The sequence below is a fragment of the Girardinichthys multiradiatus genome, chromosome 5 (assembly GCF_021462225.1).
Source record: "Girardinichthys multiradiatus isolate DD_20200921_A chromosome 5, DD_fGirMul_XY1, whole genome shotgun sequence".
Lineage (NCBI taxonomy): Eukaryota > Metazoa > Chordata > Actinopteri > Cyprinodontiformes > Goodeidae > Girardinichthys > Girardinichthys multiradiatus.
Genome location: NC_061798.1, coordinates 48,990,785 through 49,008,760, shown reverse-complemented (window position 1 = coordinate 49,008,760; position 17,976 = coordinate 48,990,785). Strand labels below are relative to the sequence as shown.

Sequence of the window (17,976 nt, the reverse complement as noted above, 5' to 3'; positions counted from 1 at the left end):
ATGTCGTCTCAAGGCTCTTCACAAAAGGTTTGGAATGGTGTAGGGTTGTTGGGGAGGTTAGATTAAACTAATGAGTGTTAGAGTTTGGCCGTTTTAGAATGGTCTATGTGTAGGGCACTAAGTAAAGTAATAAACTGATAAAGTTTGTCCATGTAGAGCCCACTGGTGGACATTGTTATTCTAAAACCCAAAAGGATTGGGGGAAACCTCTCTCTGTCAGACTGATTAAAACCATTGGAAAAGAGAAGGGGTCATACAGGTAGCAGAAAATGGGAGGGTGTGTTTGGACCTCAACTATAACTGAGCCGGTCTAGGCATCCAGTGACTTTCACGGAAATCCTGACTTCGGCGCAACTTTTTATTAAACTTTACTAAATAAAGCAAGAGTGGGCCATATCCTGCTGTTTCTAAAACAACACAAACATTCTACACAAATATAATCACTCTGAAAACTTTAGTATATGTCGTTTTTTTAACCAGAAAAAACACCCTTTTGTGTTTTTGGATCTACAGTGATTTCCAGATCCCTTTTCTACAGAAATCCTACAACTTTGTTGTTTCATTAATATCCTGTGTTTAGTTTGATGTTGTTGGTCCCCAGGGCAAAAATATGTGGACGCCACTGCGTTAAGTTATTATATTCTGCTAACAGTCAACGTTACATATAACTGCATATCCGTCCGGCTTTCAAACAGCACCCTTAATTTGGACTCGCAATATCTGATGGCCGCAGACTTTGGGTCAACACCTGTTCAGAGGAGAGGGTCATGGATGCAGACCACAGCGGAGCTCCAGTTCAGACAAAGAAGTGACCGTAGCGGATGACGTTATTTTTGTGAGACAAAGCAGTACAAATACATAGAAAGAAAATCCCTAAAAGGTTGTGGATCAAATAAATTAGCGTCGTCATTAAAATAGTTTGATTTCTGTTTAAACACAAAACAAAAATAGGCAACTTTCGTTCCCTCCTTCAGTCAACCGGCTTTTATCGATCAGTACAACATCCAGATGGGACGAAGAAACGCCTCACGGAGCGATATCCGTCTAATCTGGATACTATGGAGATCTGACTGCCGGGGACCTAACGGACCTTTCCGGGGCTTCCTGCGCGCTGCCTGTCTGTAAGTAAGTAAGTAAGAAGCTAGCTGTGCAGCACCTCCTGCCCTGCTGTCCTTAAAACGATTGCTGTGGTATATGTAAGTTTTGTTTTGTGGTTTTGTTTTTATTTTGTCTTGGTTTCGACACTATTTACAGTAATATGATAAGCCTTTGCGACGTTCAGCTAACTATTTTCAGTACTAAAGGTAGTTAAAAGTGAAGCAAACTGATTTAGCTGACGCAACATTGACTAAAGTTAATCATTTCGTTATGCAGAGGCAGGGTTCAAAGTTAATTTTCTTGTAATAAAACACACCATATTAATATAATCTGTAATTTCATGTGGTCTGCAGTTTCAGGAGCAAGACGTGTTACTATAAAACAAATTTTAAGGTCATTTCATCTCTTTATGCTACAATATTTCCCCTCTTACACATTATTTTCATTTTCAATGAAAACCATTAGAAATCCCAAAGATTCATAGCTTTAAGTTTTATGTAAAGTTGTCATTAATGTGGACCTCTGTAGGCCACCAAGAAGGAAGTTCTCAGACAGGAGCTGGTTTGCACAGAGAGACTCATGTTCAGGAGTAGAGAACCATCAGAACCTGAGAAATGTAGTCTTTATCATGATTTAATTTGAAATTATTTAAATCTGACCTCCACCATGTCTTTATTTCTTAAACAACTATGAAGCCAAAATGGAAATTTTGGCCTCAAAGTTTTATTTAAAAATTAGGTACACCCTTCCTGCTTACAGGATTTAGGAGTGAAGGAAGCAGCCAGGCGCTGGTGCATAAACACACATGATTATCTGATCATTATCAGTTTGAGTGACTGTATAAAAGCAGGATTTTCATGACGCTTTGTAACAGAATGGGGAGCCCTGAGGGCAACTGACAGACGAAAAAGACAAGTGACTAGTAAATGACTGACCAAGTATGACTTGTTTGGAAGATTAAAGGATCATTGTTTCTCTTTCTGCAAAAATGTGACTGCAAGACTTAGGGTTGCAAATGTGCATCTGAACGAACAAGATGAGACCAAAGTAGAAATGTTAGGCCATCATGGACTGCACCATGTATGGAAAAAAAAAAACACCCCAAACATAGTCTGTCAGCACAACACTTCAACTGTAAAGCACGGTGGTGGAAGGCTGATGAAGCGGGCTGTTTTGCAGCCACAGGACCAATGAACTTTGTAGTCATTGAGTATTAACACCTCTGTGTTCCAAAGAACGAGAAAAAAGTCTCTTTTATCAAAGTATAGCAACATCCAAAGGAAAAAAAAGAGCATAAACTGATTAATTTTTTAATTATTCAATGCTGTAAATTTTTATTATATTGCTTATATATGCATATGATGTTGATATATTTAGGGCTGGCCAAAACCGACCTTGAAGAACCGCTTCTTGTTTTAGATATTCTGGTTCAATATGAACATACTGAGGAGGTAATTCAGCTAGGTTGGAGCAGGGAAGCATGTAAAACAGTGCTGATGATTTTTCAATTATAGTCCTAGTTAAGAATTTAGTTGAGTTAAAGTTTAGTTTCAGTTTAAACTGTCAGTCTCCATTATATTCTGCAGACAGGACCCTGAAGTTCTGATGACCTAAGCGCATGCTGGGTCATCTTTATTTTAGTTTAAGCCTCAAACTGTAACTAATTGTTATCAGCGGTAGCCCTAAAGACATCCATTAAAAATGGCTCCAAATGTTTCTAAAAAGGCCTTTTTATCTTTACAGGGAAGCCGGATCAACCCCTCCTTGCTTCTTTCAAATGAAAACGTGTCGAGCCTCCTGAAGCCTTTAGGTGGTGCTGGCACTCTGCTGCGCTCTGTTTTTATTTTATTTACCACGATCTGTCTAGAAGACAGGTTGTTTTGTGCTTTCCTACTGAATGTTTCTGCTCAGGGAATGAACCATAAAACTGGAAACACTTAAACATCCTGGCCAAAAAGAAACAACCAACGTGGCAGATTTCCATGTTTAATACAAACCGCCTGTGTGGCCCGATTTTTAACCGTGCAACAGCAGAACTAATAATGCCTAATACACATTTTACAGAGGGTCAGTCGTTCTTTTTGTTGCTGTTCTTTTTATTATGTCTTCACCACTGGAGCTGTTTCATTCAGATCGTTTTCTGCTTTGATCCCTGATTTGATCAACTCCAGCACTTTTGAGTTTTTCATTTCCTCAGTTTTCATCTGCAGCCAACTTTTGTTTTTCAGTGCCTTCCTGTAATAAATTTGAGATGTGTTCTCCTCCATGCTTCAGCGTTGTAAGGAAAATTTTCCTTCCCTGTTTTATTGTTGGAAATCTTTTGTGGAGTTTATTATTTAATAAAAAAGCATTTTCCCCAGACTCAAAGTGGTCTGCAGCTTTGGATTAACGCTGCTCTTGATACAGAAGGAACTACTATTTAGGACTTTAATAAAACTTGTAGTTATTGGTGTAATTCAGCCAAAGTTTTATATGACATTAGTAATGTATTGTTTTCGGGATAAAACTATGTGCAGACCTGCCTGGGCTCCAATAAGCTCCTTGTTTAAGTACCAAGCATTCAGACTCTCTGAGCTTGTAAAACTGGGTATAATTGTTGTTTAATGCAACGTAAAACGTTGTAGAGGATGAAGAGGTAATAAGGCGATCCATTCATTAAGAAACTGCAAGATTTTTTTTTTTTGTATGCCAAAACAGCAGATGGCAGCCAGGAGCATCTTTTTCTCTAAAACCTTCCTGTTGAGTTGGAAATAATGGATTTATTTTAGTTCATTGCAGTAGCTGGATAAACCAGCCATTATATGGGATATATGAAGCTAAAAGAGAATGACATCATCACTTTAATTATCACAACTCATGTCCTTATCACAACATTCACTAATATTATTGCATATCTCATGTTTTAATAGTGGGTAGCCATAATTGCAGACTTTATGTTAAATATTTCAGTTATGATGAACATTATGCCTCTAGTAAGACTGACCAATAACAGAGAAATTACAGCGTTCTGTTTTTGTTGAGACTGCATGGATTCGGTGGACGTAACTGTTGTCATTTTGTAATGAAACGGTTCTAAAATGTTAACTTTGGAGCTCAGATATTCATCTTGTACTTCTGTTTGTACACAGATAGAGTCACTGAAGTTCAGTCTGTGACACTAACTGGAATAAGCCGACCTCACTGTATGCAGCTGTTTATTACAATTCAAAAAACGTCTGTTTCTTCGAGCACGTTCAGCCCTCCGGTCTGCAGATGGCATGTTTGCTCACAAACACCGCTGCTTGTCTGTTGTTTGTGTTTCCATTTAGGTTTTTAGCTCGCTCTCTGATCAAGATGTCGAGTCCCAATCCGTTGTTGAGGCTGGAGCAGCGAGCAGCTGAGGCCGACCAGATCATCGATTACCTGAAACAGCAGGTCCAGCTGCTGAAGGAGAAAGCCTGTGAGTCACGTTCCTGGTCACATGGTTAAATACATCCAGTTGTCTTTTAAAGCGGGGTTCTGTGCTACAGATCTGATCACTTCCTGCAATCAGACGTCTTTATTTGTTTTCACTTTAACTTTAGTTAAAAGCTGCCCCATATAATCGATATCTGCAGAATCGCAACTCCAAATTTCTCTGTCCTAACCAGGTTCACAAAGACACATGCACAATACAATATCTCAAAAAGTGAGTACACCCCTTACAGCCCTGACAATGTGACATTGATACAATGTGAAGTAGTCAGTGTGCATCTTGTATGACAGTGTAACTTATTCAACACACAGCCATTAATGTCTGAACAGCTGGCAAGAAAAGTGAGTACACCCTGAAGTGAAAATGTCCAAATTGTGCCCAAAGGGTGAATATTTTGTGTGGCCATAATTATTTTCAAGCACTGGCTTAACTCTCTGGAAGGCATGCAGTTCACTAGAACTTCACAGGTTGCCACTGGAACCTTCTACCATTCCTCCATGACAGCATCGCTAAGCTGGTGGATCTTAGAGACCTTGTGCTCCTCCATCCTCCATTTGAGGATGCTCCACAGATGCTCAGTAGGGTTCAGGTCTGGAGACATGCTTGGCCAGTCCAGCACCTTGTTTGGGGTCGTTATCATGTTGGAATACTGAGGCCCAGTTCCTGAAGGGAGGAGATCATGTTCTGCTTCAGTATGTCACAGTACATGTTGGCATTCATGGTTCCCTCAATGAACTGTAGCTCCTCACAGCCAGCAGCACTCGTGCAGCCCCAAACCATGACACTTCCACCACCATGCTTGACTGTGGGCAAGAAAATGTATCTTTGTACGCCTCACCTGTTTGCCACCACACACGCTTGACACCATCTGAACCAGCTAGGATTATCTTGGTCTTTTCAGACCACAGGACATGGTTCCAGTAATCCACGTCCTTAGTCTGCTTGTCTTCAGCAAACTGTTTGCCTGCTTTCTTTTGCATCATCTTTAGAAGATGCTTACTTCTGGGACGACAGCCATGCAGACCAGTTTGATGCATGCGGCGTATAATCTGAGCACTGACAGGCTGACCCCCCACCTCTGCAGCAATGCTGGCAGCACTCATACATCTGTTTTCAAAAGACAACCTCTGGATATAACTCTGAGCACATGCACAGAACATCTCTGGTCGACCGTGGTGAGGCCTGCTCTGAGTGGAACCAGTCCTGCTGTATGGTCCTGGCCACCGTACTGCGGCTCAGTTTCAGGGTGTTGGATCTTCTCATTGCCTCGGCCATCTTTATGTGCAGCAACAGTTCATTTTTCAGATCCTCGGAGTTCTGTTCCATGTTGAACTTCTAGTGACCAGCATGGTAGTGTGAGCGCGATAACACCAAGTTTAACACACCTGCTCCCCATCACACCTGAGACCTTAACACTAATGAGTCACATGACACCAGGGAGGGAAAAGGGCTAATTGGGCACAATTTGGATATTTTCTCTTAGGGTGTACTCTCTTTTGTTGTCACAGTTTAGACATCAATGGCTGTATGTTGAGTTATTTTGAGGGGACAACATATTTACTCTGATATACAAGCTGCACGCTGACAACACTATCGAAGCGTCATGTTCAGAGATGTCCCATGAAAAGAAAATATTTATAAAAATGTAAGGGGTGTACTAACTTTTGTGAGATACTGTATTCTGATGATGATGTATGTGCACAGGTTGATACCAGATTTGTCTAGAAAATAGTTTCATTTTGTTCTCATTCTGTACTTTGTTTATCTGGGAAGATTAAGTGGAAGGTGAACAACTCTTTTTCGTAAGCCATTTTTTTCCTTCTGTGTTGATCAGTAACTCATATTTTATGTTTTTTGCTGCAGCTGTCCAGGCCAGTGTGAGAGAGGAGAAGAGACTCGCTGTGGAGAACGCGAAGTTGAAGAACGACATTGAGGAACTGAGAAAACAGCTGCTGGCGAAAGAAAAAAGTAAAGGAGGTAGGTTGACCTTTGTTCCCCTTTAAGATCCCCATTACACATTCACAAGGACCGCCATGTTTTCTTTTCTGCTGCATTGGAGAGCATTTGATGTCGCTTTTAGTCTGTTTGCTTTGCTCTTCTCAGTAATACCATCTTTTCGGTTCTCGCCTCAGTTCAGTTACAGCCAGCATGGACTGATGAGGACAACATCTAACATACATCAATCTTTTCCAGGAAGGATTAGGAGGAATGAAATTGGTCTGGAAGAAATAAGTAGCTAAAATTGGAAATCTCCAGGAATGTGTTCCCTGGAGACAATGTTTTTCCACTCGATACACGCTGTTGGCGTTTGTTTTTGATTGTTTGGCTTAATCAATCCTAGATAAATACTGTCAGGGCTTCTCAGATTCGCTTTGGAGAATAAAAGACAAACTGTTTAACATGACTTTAATTTCCCTGCAGCAACGAGATGCAGGGAAATTATCCATCGGTTGCTTCAAGCTGGGTTCCACCGCACAGAACTTTATTAAATAGCTTTAAATCTGTAGTCACGTTGGTTTTCAGATTTAGTTGAATGTATATTATATGATGTTATTATTTAGAGTCATAGCTTGGAGAGCTAGATTTACTGGCAGGGGCCCTTCTGGGAGGTTAAATGACTAACCTCCTATATGAAACAAATAATAAGTCATTTGTAGCAAACTGATGACAGCCTCAAGTCTGGTTTACATGGGCGGAGTTGTTAGCAGAAATTTGGTTGCTCCTCCAGTTTGTTTTAATGATTTATTTACTGCTCCATCTACGTTCCTCTCATCACCAACATGACCTTGAAAAAGTCTCCTTAACCCTTGAACTCGTTCACGTTTTGCCACAAAGTTAAATGTGTTTTACTGGGGTGTGTGTTTGACTTAACACTTAGTGGTGCATAATAACACCTTGTCGTGAACTTGTAACATACTCTGTTATGCTAAATAAAATAAAAAAGGGAGAAGGTTGTGGAGATGTTTAAAGCAGAGTTAGGTTCTACAACAATACCCCCAGCTTTGAACATCTCCCAGAGCTCTGTTCAACCCATCATCTGAACATGGAGAGAGGATGGACCAACTGCAGACCTACCAAGACATGAACGTCCGCCTAAACTGACAGGATGAACAAGGAGAGCATTAATTAGAGAAGCAGCCAGGAGACCACTGACTCTGGAGGAGCTGCAGAGATCCACAGTTCAGGTTGGAGAAGCTATTGTCTTTGAGTCGGAAGAAAAAAGCCAGGATTTCAGAAAAGTCCTGTTTGCAGTTTGCCTCAAGGCATGAAGGAGAGCCAGCAAACATGTGGCTGAAGGTGCTCTGGTCTCTGAGACCAGAACGGAACTTTTTACACTAGATGTGGTGAAAAACTAACTCCACCCTGAACATAGCGACCCACTGTGAAACGGGGTAGAGGCAGCATCATGCTATGTGAATGTGTTTCTTTACAATGGACATGGAAACTGGAACCACCGACAGCTGCAGTCTTTGCTGATTATTTTCTTTTGTTTTGGGTCAGAAAAGAACTGAAAACCAGTTTGCTACTGGTTCTATTCTCTTTCAACCCCCAATCTTTAAATTATAACTGAAAGATGCACACTGACAAGGAAACATTTGTGTATTTTCTTATTTCTTTAACTTTATTTTTGCACAACCATTGGTATCCACCAGGGGGTGCTGCAGCATCCCTGCTCCCCAAATTCTCACAGCCTCAATCCAGCTGCTGAAGGTAAGCTGTTTGATATAAAAGTCCTGTTAGTACTGCAGGTTTGAGTTCACGTCAGATCTCTTATGTTTTATTAATAAAATGAACCAAAAATGTAATCTCAAGTTCAGCTTAGATCAGAAACATCTCCCTGTTTAAAGTCACTTCAATAATTCAATTCAGTGTTTATATCATTCTAAATCAAGACTACTTTGATAGAAGTCTGTCGATTTTTGAGGATTTTTGCTCTATGTTGAGTTGTTTCTTTGGTACTTTTTTATTGTTTAGCAACTAAATAACATGCAAGCTTTGCACATGGAAATATGCTGTGATTTCTGCCTGCTGTCTAGCTCTGAACCCTTCAAACTCACGTCACCAAGTTGGCTCAGAGTTTACAACAAAAAGGAGACAAAACTCACTGAACATAGTTCAAGAAAATACATTAATGTGAGATGTGTAATGGTCAAGATCAGTGTTGTCATTATGGGTGAGTGTAGGGTATGGTTAATGTTGTAAAAGGATGCAAAAACACCCATAATCTACGTTGGAAGCAGAAACCCAGAAAGACGGAGTTGTGTTTAAAGCCTCCTGCAACTCCCACCTCTCGGGTGCACCTAGATCTGGAATGATCCAGCCTGGGAATGTGTAAAGAGGGAAACAAGCGTGAAGAAAACAATGATGTTCTAACAAGGTGGAAGGCTGTAGTTCTTTTAAGTTTCATTTCCTCAAACTTAGCAGCTCAAAAGAATCAAAAACCACCAGTGTTTAATGTTTCTTTCAGTCTGATCTCTTCACCGATGATCCTCTGGCCTTATGCCTGGTTTCTGGCATGACTTCCACCTTAAAGGTTGCACCAATGTGCTGCACAAACCTTAATCGTGATGTTGCTAAGAAAGGTTGAGTCGTTCCTTTTTTGTTTAAGAAGGAAGTTTATATTAACAGTTAGAAAACACCAGGAGACGAGAAGCTTCTCCCTGCAGTTTTAAAGTAAACCGAAAAATTGTAGATCTCTGGTCTTAACATAGAATTAAGGTAATTAAACAGATTATGGTGATTGTGGTGTGCCTGCAGACCGATGTTTGTCAAGCTCAGCCTCTACATTTTATGGTGGTTCAAACATCAGGCGCCTTAAATGAGGGGGTCATTTCTCCTGACCGTCTTATTGTCGGACAGTGTTCCTTGCTTTTTGCCTTCATTTCCCCTCCTTTCCATCAGTATGGACACTGTATCATTTACCAATCAGAAGTGTTTGCATCAGGGGAGCAGTCCTCCCACTTGCTGTGTAAATAAAGCTCGCCCTGGCTCATTTAGTTGGGTTAGGGTGTTGCAACCACCTTTGAATGTGAAAGGGGACAGAAGGTGTGACCTGTCTTTGTTTTTGTATCACTGAGGCTTTATGGTATTTAATGGAGCTGTTATTCCAGGAGAAGGTCCACACATTACGAAGTGTATGCTTGTTTTCATGTAGATTTCTGCCTTCTAACGAGTTGTTTGTTCTCCCTGCAGTGCGGGACGTTCCGATGCCGTCTGGTGACACCGGTGCGGATGTCTGTTTGAAGCCCACTCCTCCCAAATCTTCAGATGCGCCACCCTCTGTTTCCCCTCCTGCTGCTGCACAGAGCCCCCCTCCTAAAGATGAGCCCAAAAAGAAGAAGCCAGAGAAAAAAGGCATGTGGCGGAGGAAGAACCTACAGAACATTGTTGGGGGTTTTGTTAAAAGATAGAAATTAATACCTGTAATGAGATCAGATGTTCAGAAAATGTTTGAATTGTCACATGAACTCATTGTTCTTGATTTTAATTACTCTGCTTGGTGTCCAACACTGAAGATGAACCATCCAATCATTCTAAGATCTCAGAGTCCCAGTTAGAAGATGTTGATCTAAAGATTTTATATTTCTTTAGTTCAGAACCAAATTTATGATCAGGCAACGAATTATTCCAGGGTTCATATGTAGTCCGTCTGTCCATCCATCCATCAAATTCCAGACTTTTCCAGACTCATATTTCCACTGTTCCCATTCCCTTTTAATTCATGTGGAAACATGAGTCTGAAAAAGTCTGGAATTTGATATGAACATTCAGTGTTTTCCTGCATCTCATTATGAACTGAAACAATGTAACATATCTGTCATTTTAAACGCCTGAATATCATGGCCCCCAGTCTCTAGTTCTGTTATTTGGGCTGGAAGACTTGTTCAGGTGGAGATGTTTTTCTGATTATTGTTTTGGAAAAGGAACCAAAAAGATTAACTCAAGGCCATCTTTAGGCCATTCATTAATGAGGTCTGTTTTCAGTTTTAGGAGGAAATTCAATCAGATTCCAACAAAATATCCTGTGTTGTTTCAACTGGTTTTTAATTTCTGTGATATTCATAAGACAGATATCAGTTTGGGACACATTTGTCTTTTAAACAAATATTTGTATTGATATGCACAATTATAAAGCATGAAATCTGTCACAGATGTTTGTCTTTGGTCACATAAAGAACTACCCAGCCTTCCTGCAAATGATTTCTGTTTAAGGAAATTTCACCTTTTGTTTTTCTAAATGCTTCATTCTCAGGCAGACATTTCATTTTCCTTCAGCTTAACCAAAACTGTATGATGTTAGCATTTTTACTGAAGTTCTTCTCGTATCAGGAGGTGAGAAAGCAGAGAAGAAGCAAGCAGCACCAAGCCAGGAGGACGCCAAGGTGGACGTGTCTCGTCTGGACCTGCGTGTTGGTTGTATAATCACAGCTGAGAAGCATCCAGACGCTGACAGTCTGTACGTGGAGCAGGTTGATGTGGGCGAGGCTGCACCAAGGACTGTGGTCAGTGGACTGGTCAAGCACATACCTCTGGAACAGGTACGCAGGTCTGAAAACGTTTTACCAGAACTTCATCTACTGACTAAATAAAGCTCATTGTCCACAAACAGACTCAGGGTTTAATGCCTGTCTCTAGCATGGACATAATAATAACACTAAATAATTCTTTAGATGGGTGGTGGTCCCCCTTCATAAGAAGGACGACCAGAGGGTGTGTTCCAACTACAGGGGGATCACACTCCTCAGCCTCCCTGGTAAGGCCTACGCCAGGGTATTGGAGAGGAGAGTCCGACCGATAGTCGAACCTCGGCTTCAGGAGGAGCAGTGTGGTTTTTGTCCCGGTCGTGGAACACTGGACCAGCTCTATACCCTCTACAGGGTGCTCAAGGGTTCATGGGAGTTTGCCAAACCGGTCTACATGTGTTTTGTGGACCTGGAGAAAGCATTCGACTGTGTCCCTCGTGATGCCCTGTGGGGGGTGCTCCAGGAGTATGGAATCGGGGGCCCTTTATTAGGGGCCATCCGGTCCCTGTACGAGCGGAGCAGGAGTTTGGTCCGCATTGCCGGCACTAAGTCGGACCTGTTCCCAGTGCATGTTGGACTCCAGCAGGGCTGCCCTTTGTCACCGGTCCTGTTCATAACTTTTATGGACAGGATTTCTAGACGCAGCCAAGGGCCGGAGGGGGTCTGGTTTGGGGACCAGTGGATTTCGTCTCTTCTTTTTGCAGATGACGTGGTCCTGCTGGCCCCCTCTAGTCAAGACCTACAGCATGCACTGTGGCGGTTTTCAGCCGAGTGTGAAGCGGCTGGGATGAAGATCAGCTCCTCCAAGTCCGAGGCCATGGTTCTCGACCGGAAAAGGGTGGCTTGTCCTCTTCAGGTTGGAGGGGAGTTCCTGCCTCAAGTGGAGGAGTTTAAGTATCTCGGAGTCTTGTTCACGAGTGAGGGAAGAATGGAGCGGGAGATCGACAGACGGATCGGTGCGGCTGCCGCAGTAATGGGGGCGCTGTGCCGGTCCGTTGTGGTGAAGAGAGAGCTGAGCTGAAAAGCAAAGCTCTCTTTACCGGTCGGTCTACGTTCCTACCCTCACCTATGGCCATGAACTTTGGGTCATGACCGAAAGAACGAGATCCCGGATACAAGCGGCTGAAATGAGCTTCCTCCGTAGGTTGGCCGGGCACTCCCTTAGAGATAGGGTGAGGAGCTCGGCCATCCGGGAGGAGCTCGGAGTAGAGCCGCTGCTCCTCCACATCGAGAGGAGCCAGTTGAGGTGGCTCGGGCATCTATACCGGATGCCTCCTGGACGCTTTCCTTGGGAGGTGTTCCAGGGGACGACCCAGGACACGCTGGAGGGACTATGTCTCTCGGCTGGCCTGGGAACGCCTTGGGCTCCCCCTGGAGGAGCTGGAGGAGGTGTCTGGAGAGAGGGACGTCTGGGTCTCTGCTGAGTCTGCTGCCCCCACGACCCGGTCCCGGATAAGCGGAAGACGACGAGTACGAATTCTGGAATGGAACTTAAACTGCCATTAAACACAGATTTGTATAGATATGTTTATGGACTCAAAAGTATTCAAGCATTAGGTGCGGCGCTGGTGGTGTAGGGGTTAAGCGCGCAACCCATGTATAGAGGCAGCTGTCCCGGGTTCGAGTCCCATGTGTACGTGCTGACTTGCTCCCGTTCAGCAAGTACCTGAACATTTCTCCACCATGGTCTGATGGATCAATCATGTAGACTCCAGGGATGAACCACTGGCATGTCGACACACAGCCAGGAGTGCTTCCAGACAGTTAGGTAAGGGGCAGCTAGATGGGGGCCACTAATAATATTAGTATGACAAACAGAGACCAATACCCTATAGAACTTTTAGGAGTTTTATTTAAATGCGTAGCCATTGCCAAACTAATAATAAATACAAAAGATATAGAGCAATCCTGATCCTCCTTTAAACAGCATAATAGTCTGTAATAGCAGGTACTCACACACCCACAATCAAGTGATTTAACATGTTACCCCATTAAGATTTAATCCCCGATTTCTTTATTTTATTTTATCCTGAATATGTAATTCTGGTATCATTCAGGGTGACATTCAGAGGCACAAACATATAAGTGTTGCAACCCATCAAAACTATCCTTTTCCTAATTAAATGTATGCAGAAAAATAATGATGCATTTAAGACTGGCTAAGAGAGGCCACTGCAGGGGTCAACAAAGGATCTTTCTGCACTTTGTCACAGCCAGGTAAATTCCCTAAACCCTGGCCACCGGGCCACATTCGGCCTCTGTAGGTGTGCCAGACTGGCCTGCAGTGGTTCATTCAAAATCCAGTATTTAACATTATTGCATTAATACTGAGATTTAAACCATATATAGTCTTCTAGGTAATAATGGTATATAATAGGTTTGCACATCAATAATCTTAATATTTCTTTCTTGTTACCTACAGTTGTCATGAATGCACAGTTTGTATGTCAATAAGATATTAAGCCTGTTGGATGGAGATGCAGTGACTGAGTCCAGGATGCTGAAGATCCCACAGGGAGTCAGAAGGAAAAATCTGGAAAACTGAAGCCCTTTTATCATTGGGATGTTGGGGAACCCTTTGTGGATAGGTTTATGTTTATGCTGCCAAAATAGTCCACAGAGGAAAGCACATCATTGTTCTTTGATTTATGTGGCGATATCTAAAAAAACAACATGTTATTTTATGACATTTTCTTTCTTTCACAGCTTTTTCAGAGATTCTCTCCATAAACTGTTTTTGGACCTGACTGTTTGATGACTTCCTTTTTGTTTCTCCTGAAACACGTTGTGGACAGCGCTAGAGAACGTTGTTCCTTCTCCTCAGAAACATTACATTGAACATCCGACTCCATGTCTTCTGCAGATGCAGAACCGGATGGCGGTCCTGCTGTGTAACCTCAAACCAGCCAAGATGAGAGGCGTGGTGTCCCAGGCCATGGTCATGTGTGCCAGCTCGCCAGACAAAGTGGAAATCTTGGATCCTCCAAGCGGATCTGTCCCCGGGGACAGAGTTGGTGTCCAAGGCTTTCCAGGTGTGTATCCATCCAGGGCAATGGGGATATATGGGTATCATGAGACATTATCCCCCCTTCCAGTGATTATTTTTGTCTTTAGTGTCCAGAAATGGTTCCAGTCTTCAGGAAATGAGGGGTGTCTTTAAATAAATGAATGACATCATCTATTTGAACATTTATTTTTCTGAAGACGCCACAGAACAGGTTTCCTTACCCATCCCAGAGCTCTCGTCGAAAGCCTCCTGGGTTGTGTTTGCTGGTGGCTAAATGGCCTGTGACTGCTGGTCTTAACGGCCAATCAGCCCTCGTTGCTCAGACTGTAACCTGATCATCTGGTTGCAGTTTGCTGAGATAATTATTTCTGTTAGATTTAACCACCATGAATGACTTTTAAAAAGAACGTCACCATTAAATTCGTACCAATCAAGACAAAGCAGACCTGAGAAAGTAGTAAGCCACGACGGAGATTGCCCAAGTCCAGTCCTCAAGAGCTACTGTCTTGCAACTATTAGACGGATCCCTTCTCCAACACACCTGAATCAAATGAACGGCTTGTAGCCCGGCCTCTGCAGAGAGGAATGCTGATGAGGAAAAATAATATTTCTGTCCAGACGTCTTCCTAAGAGAAGGAGGAGACTCTTTGCTTTCTACTGTATCTCTTTAGCCCAGTGTCTCAACCTGGTCTGCAGGGCCCACTGTCCTGCATGTTTTCGGTGTTTTCCTGCAGCCACACACCGGATTTAAATAAACGGATGATTCACATGCATCTGCAGCACTTTATGGCATCCTAAAGAGGTAATGCAGTCATTTGAATTAAGTATACTAGAGCAGAGAGATATACAACATGAAGGCCGTGAGGACCAGAGTTAAGAAACACATCTTTATCCTGTTCTTCTTTCTCCTTAAACGGAAACTGAGCACACTGATGTCTCCATTCAAACACAGAGGGGCAGTTACTTGTAGGTGCACTGGGACAACAGAGCTCCCTGGACTTTGGCCATCAGCTGTTTTTCTTTTATAAGCAGTGATGCTTGAAAATAGAAATAGAAAACCTTTTTCCAACCTTTGTTTTTAGTTCATAATAAAATTAAAAGTCTTGTATAAAAAACTCAAATACAGTACAGACCAAACGTTTGGACACACCTTCTTATTCAAAGAGTTTTCTTTATTTTCATGAATATGAATATTGTAGCTTCACATTGAAGGCATCAAAACTATGAATTAACAAAAGTGGAATTATATACTGAACAAAAAAGTGTGAAACAACTGAAAATATGTCTTATATTCTAGGTTCTTCAGAGTAGCTGCTCCGCACACTCTTGGTATTCTGTTGATGAGCTTCAAGAGGTCGTCACCTGAAATGGTTTTCCAACAGTCTTGAAGGAGTTCCCAGAGATGCTTAGCACTTGTTGGCCCTTTTGCCTTCACTCTGTGGTCCAGCTCACCCCAAACCATCTTGATTGGGTTCAGGTCCGGTGACTGTGGAGGCCAGGTCATCTGGTGCAGCACCCCATCACTTTCCTTCTTGGTCAAATAGCCCTTACACAGCCTGGAGGTGTGTTTGGGGTCATTGTCCTGTTGAAAAATAAATGATGGTCCAACTAAACGCAAACCGGATGGAATAGCATGCTGCTGCAAGATGCTGTGGTAGCCATGCTGGTTCAGTATGCCTTCAATTTTGAATAAATCCCCAACAGTGTCACCAGCAAAGCACCCCCACACCATCACACCTCCTCCTCCATGCTTCACAGTGGGAACCAGGCATGTAGAGTCCATCCGTTCACCTCTTCTGCGCCGCACAAAGACACGGTGGTTGGAACCAAAGATCTCAAACTTGGACTCATCAGACCAAAGCACAGATTTCCACTGGTCTAATGTCCATTCCTTGTGTTCTTTAGCCCAAACAAGTCTCTTCTGCTTGTTACCTGTCCTCAGCAGTGGTTTCCTAGCAGCTATTTTACCATGAAGGCCTGATTCACACAGTCTCCTCTTAACAGTTGTTCTAGAGATGTGTCTGCTGCTAGAACTCTGTGTGGCATTGACCTGTTCTCTAATCTGAGCTGCTGTTAACCTGCGATTTCTGAGGCTGGTGACTGGGATGAACTTATCGTCCGCAGCAGAGGTGACTCTTGGTCTTCCTTTCCTGGGGCGGTCCTCATGTGAGCCAGTTTCTTTGTAGCGCTTGATGGTTTTTGCGACTTCACTTGGGGACACTTTCAAAGTTTTCCCAATTGTTTGGACTGACTGACCTTCATTTCTTAAAGTAATGATGGCCACTCGTTTTTCTTTACTTAGCTGCTTTTTTCTTGCCATAATACAAATTCTAAGAGTCTATTCAGTAGGACTATCAGCTGTGTACTATATCCACCTCCTGCACAACACAACTGATGGTCCCAACCCCATTTATAAGGCTTGAAATCCCACTTATTAAACCTGACAGGGCACACCTGTGAAGTGAAAACCATTTCAGGTGACTACCTCTTGAAGCTCATCAACAGAATACCAAGAGTGTGTGGAGCAGTAATCAAAGCAAAAGGTGGCTACTTTGAAGAACCTAGAATATAAGACATATTTTCAGTTGTTTCACACTTTTTTGTTCAGTATATAATTCCACATGTGTTAATTCATAGTTTTGATGACTTCAGTGTGAAGCTACAATATTCATAGTCATGAAAATAAAGACAACTCTCTGAATTAGAAGGTGTGTCCAAACTTTTGGTCTCTACTGTATGCGTGTATATTTTTCCTCACCTACTGTTTGTCTTATTTTCCCAAATAAACCCCTACAGTACAAGTTTCCAACATCCAACACACTATGTGTCTGTAATTACTCACATTTCCCAAAAGGTGAATAACTGCAGCTCACCTTTCATCCCCAGAAGGACTGAGGATGTCTGCTGGAACCCAGAAATCCACACAAGTTCTCAATTAGAACCTCTTTTAAGCTTCTGATTTGATTAGTTGAAATCCAAGGTTGGAAGCCAGCCTCCAGAATGAAACACACTTGAAAGAGTTTTGACAGATGCTAAGGAACATCAGACGCACGCTCATCATAGAATGAGAACCTCACCTGTTTTCCTGAGGTGAACTTTGGGATTAAAAGAAGTTCTGTTCCATGTTTTAAATCACTGCTGAGAACAAACAGGCTCAAATGGAACATGACAGAAAGTCAAACTCAGTATGATAAAGCTGTGTTCCTCCAGGTTATACAAGGGAAAAAAGTTCTGCATCCTGGTACCAGCAGCGTGCTTCAGGAGAACTCGGGTTTTCTTCATGCAGACTTTATTTTTCTTCATTTCAGGTGAACCAGACAAGGAGCTGAACCCTAAAAAGAAAGTGTGGGAGCAGGTTCAGCCCGACCTGCGCACCGATGACCGTTGTGTCGCAACCTACAAGGGAGCCGCCTTTGAAGTGGCTGGGAAGGGAGTGTGTAAAGCCCAAACCATGAGCAACAGCGGAATCAAATGAAATACCAGAGCTGCTTGGAATAGCTCGGTGTTTACTCGCTGCTCGTCTCCACTGATGACCGCAGATGTTGATGAATGAGAGGAAATGCCTTTAAGATGTTTAATAAAGTATTTGGATTAGCTGTGTTTGTGTGTCCCAGAAATCTGTCCCGTCACTGTCACCTCTAAACTGCATCCAGTCCTGGCCCATAAAGTGTAATCAGGACAGCAGCATCTGTGCTTAAAGCCTTCCCTCCTGAGGAACATCAAGCTGATTGGGCTTTGATCTTCAGGCTGTAACTCTAAAGGACATAATGAAGGAGACTACAGGGACGTTCCTGTGCTATTGGCAGAGATTATTTACATGGCTCTGTGTCCCATCTATTCAATTTCCTCTCATACCATAATTGTTACAATACCTAAACACTCTCTGAAAGTAG

At 42.6% G+C, this 17,976-nt stretch overlaps 1 protein-coding gene across 1 annotated transcript; it reads left to right on the top strand.

The window, feature by feature from the left end:
* The first annotated feature begins 1,092 nt into the window (after positions 1-1,092).
* Positions 1,093-17,683, top strand: aimp1a (aminoacyl tRNA synthetase complex interacting multifunctional protein 1a). Its single transcript, XM_047364276.1, has 7 exons — positions 1,093-1,196; positions 4,407-4,537; positions 6,416-6,529; positions 9,746-9,907; positions 10,883-11,091; positions 13,940-14,108; positions 17,392-17,683. Coding segments are annotated over exons 1-7 (954 nt in total). The 5' UTR covers positions 1,093-1,194; the 3' UTR covers positions 17,559-17,683.
* The last annotated feature ends 293 nt before the right edge of the window (positions 17,684-17,976 follow it).

Excerpts from the sequence above, each read along its gene's own strand:
- aimp1a (XM_047364276.1), top strand. Across the intron at positions 9,908-10,882 it reads GAAGAAGCCAGAGAAAAAAG|GAGGTGAGAAAGCAGAGAAG; the intron begins GCATGTGGCGGA and ends TTCTCGTATCAG. Across the intron at positions 11,092-13,939 it reads AGCACATACCTCTGGAACAG|ATGCAGAACCGGATGGCGGT; the intron begins GTACGCAGGTCT and ends TGTCTTCTGCAG.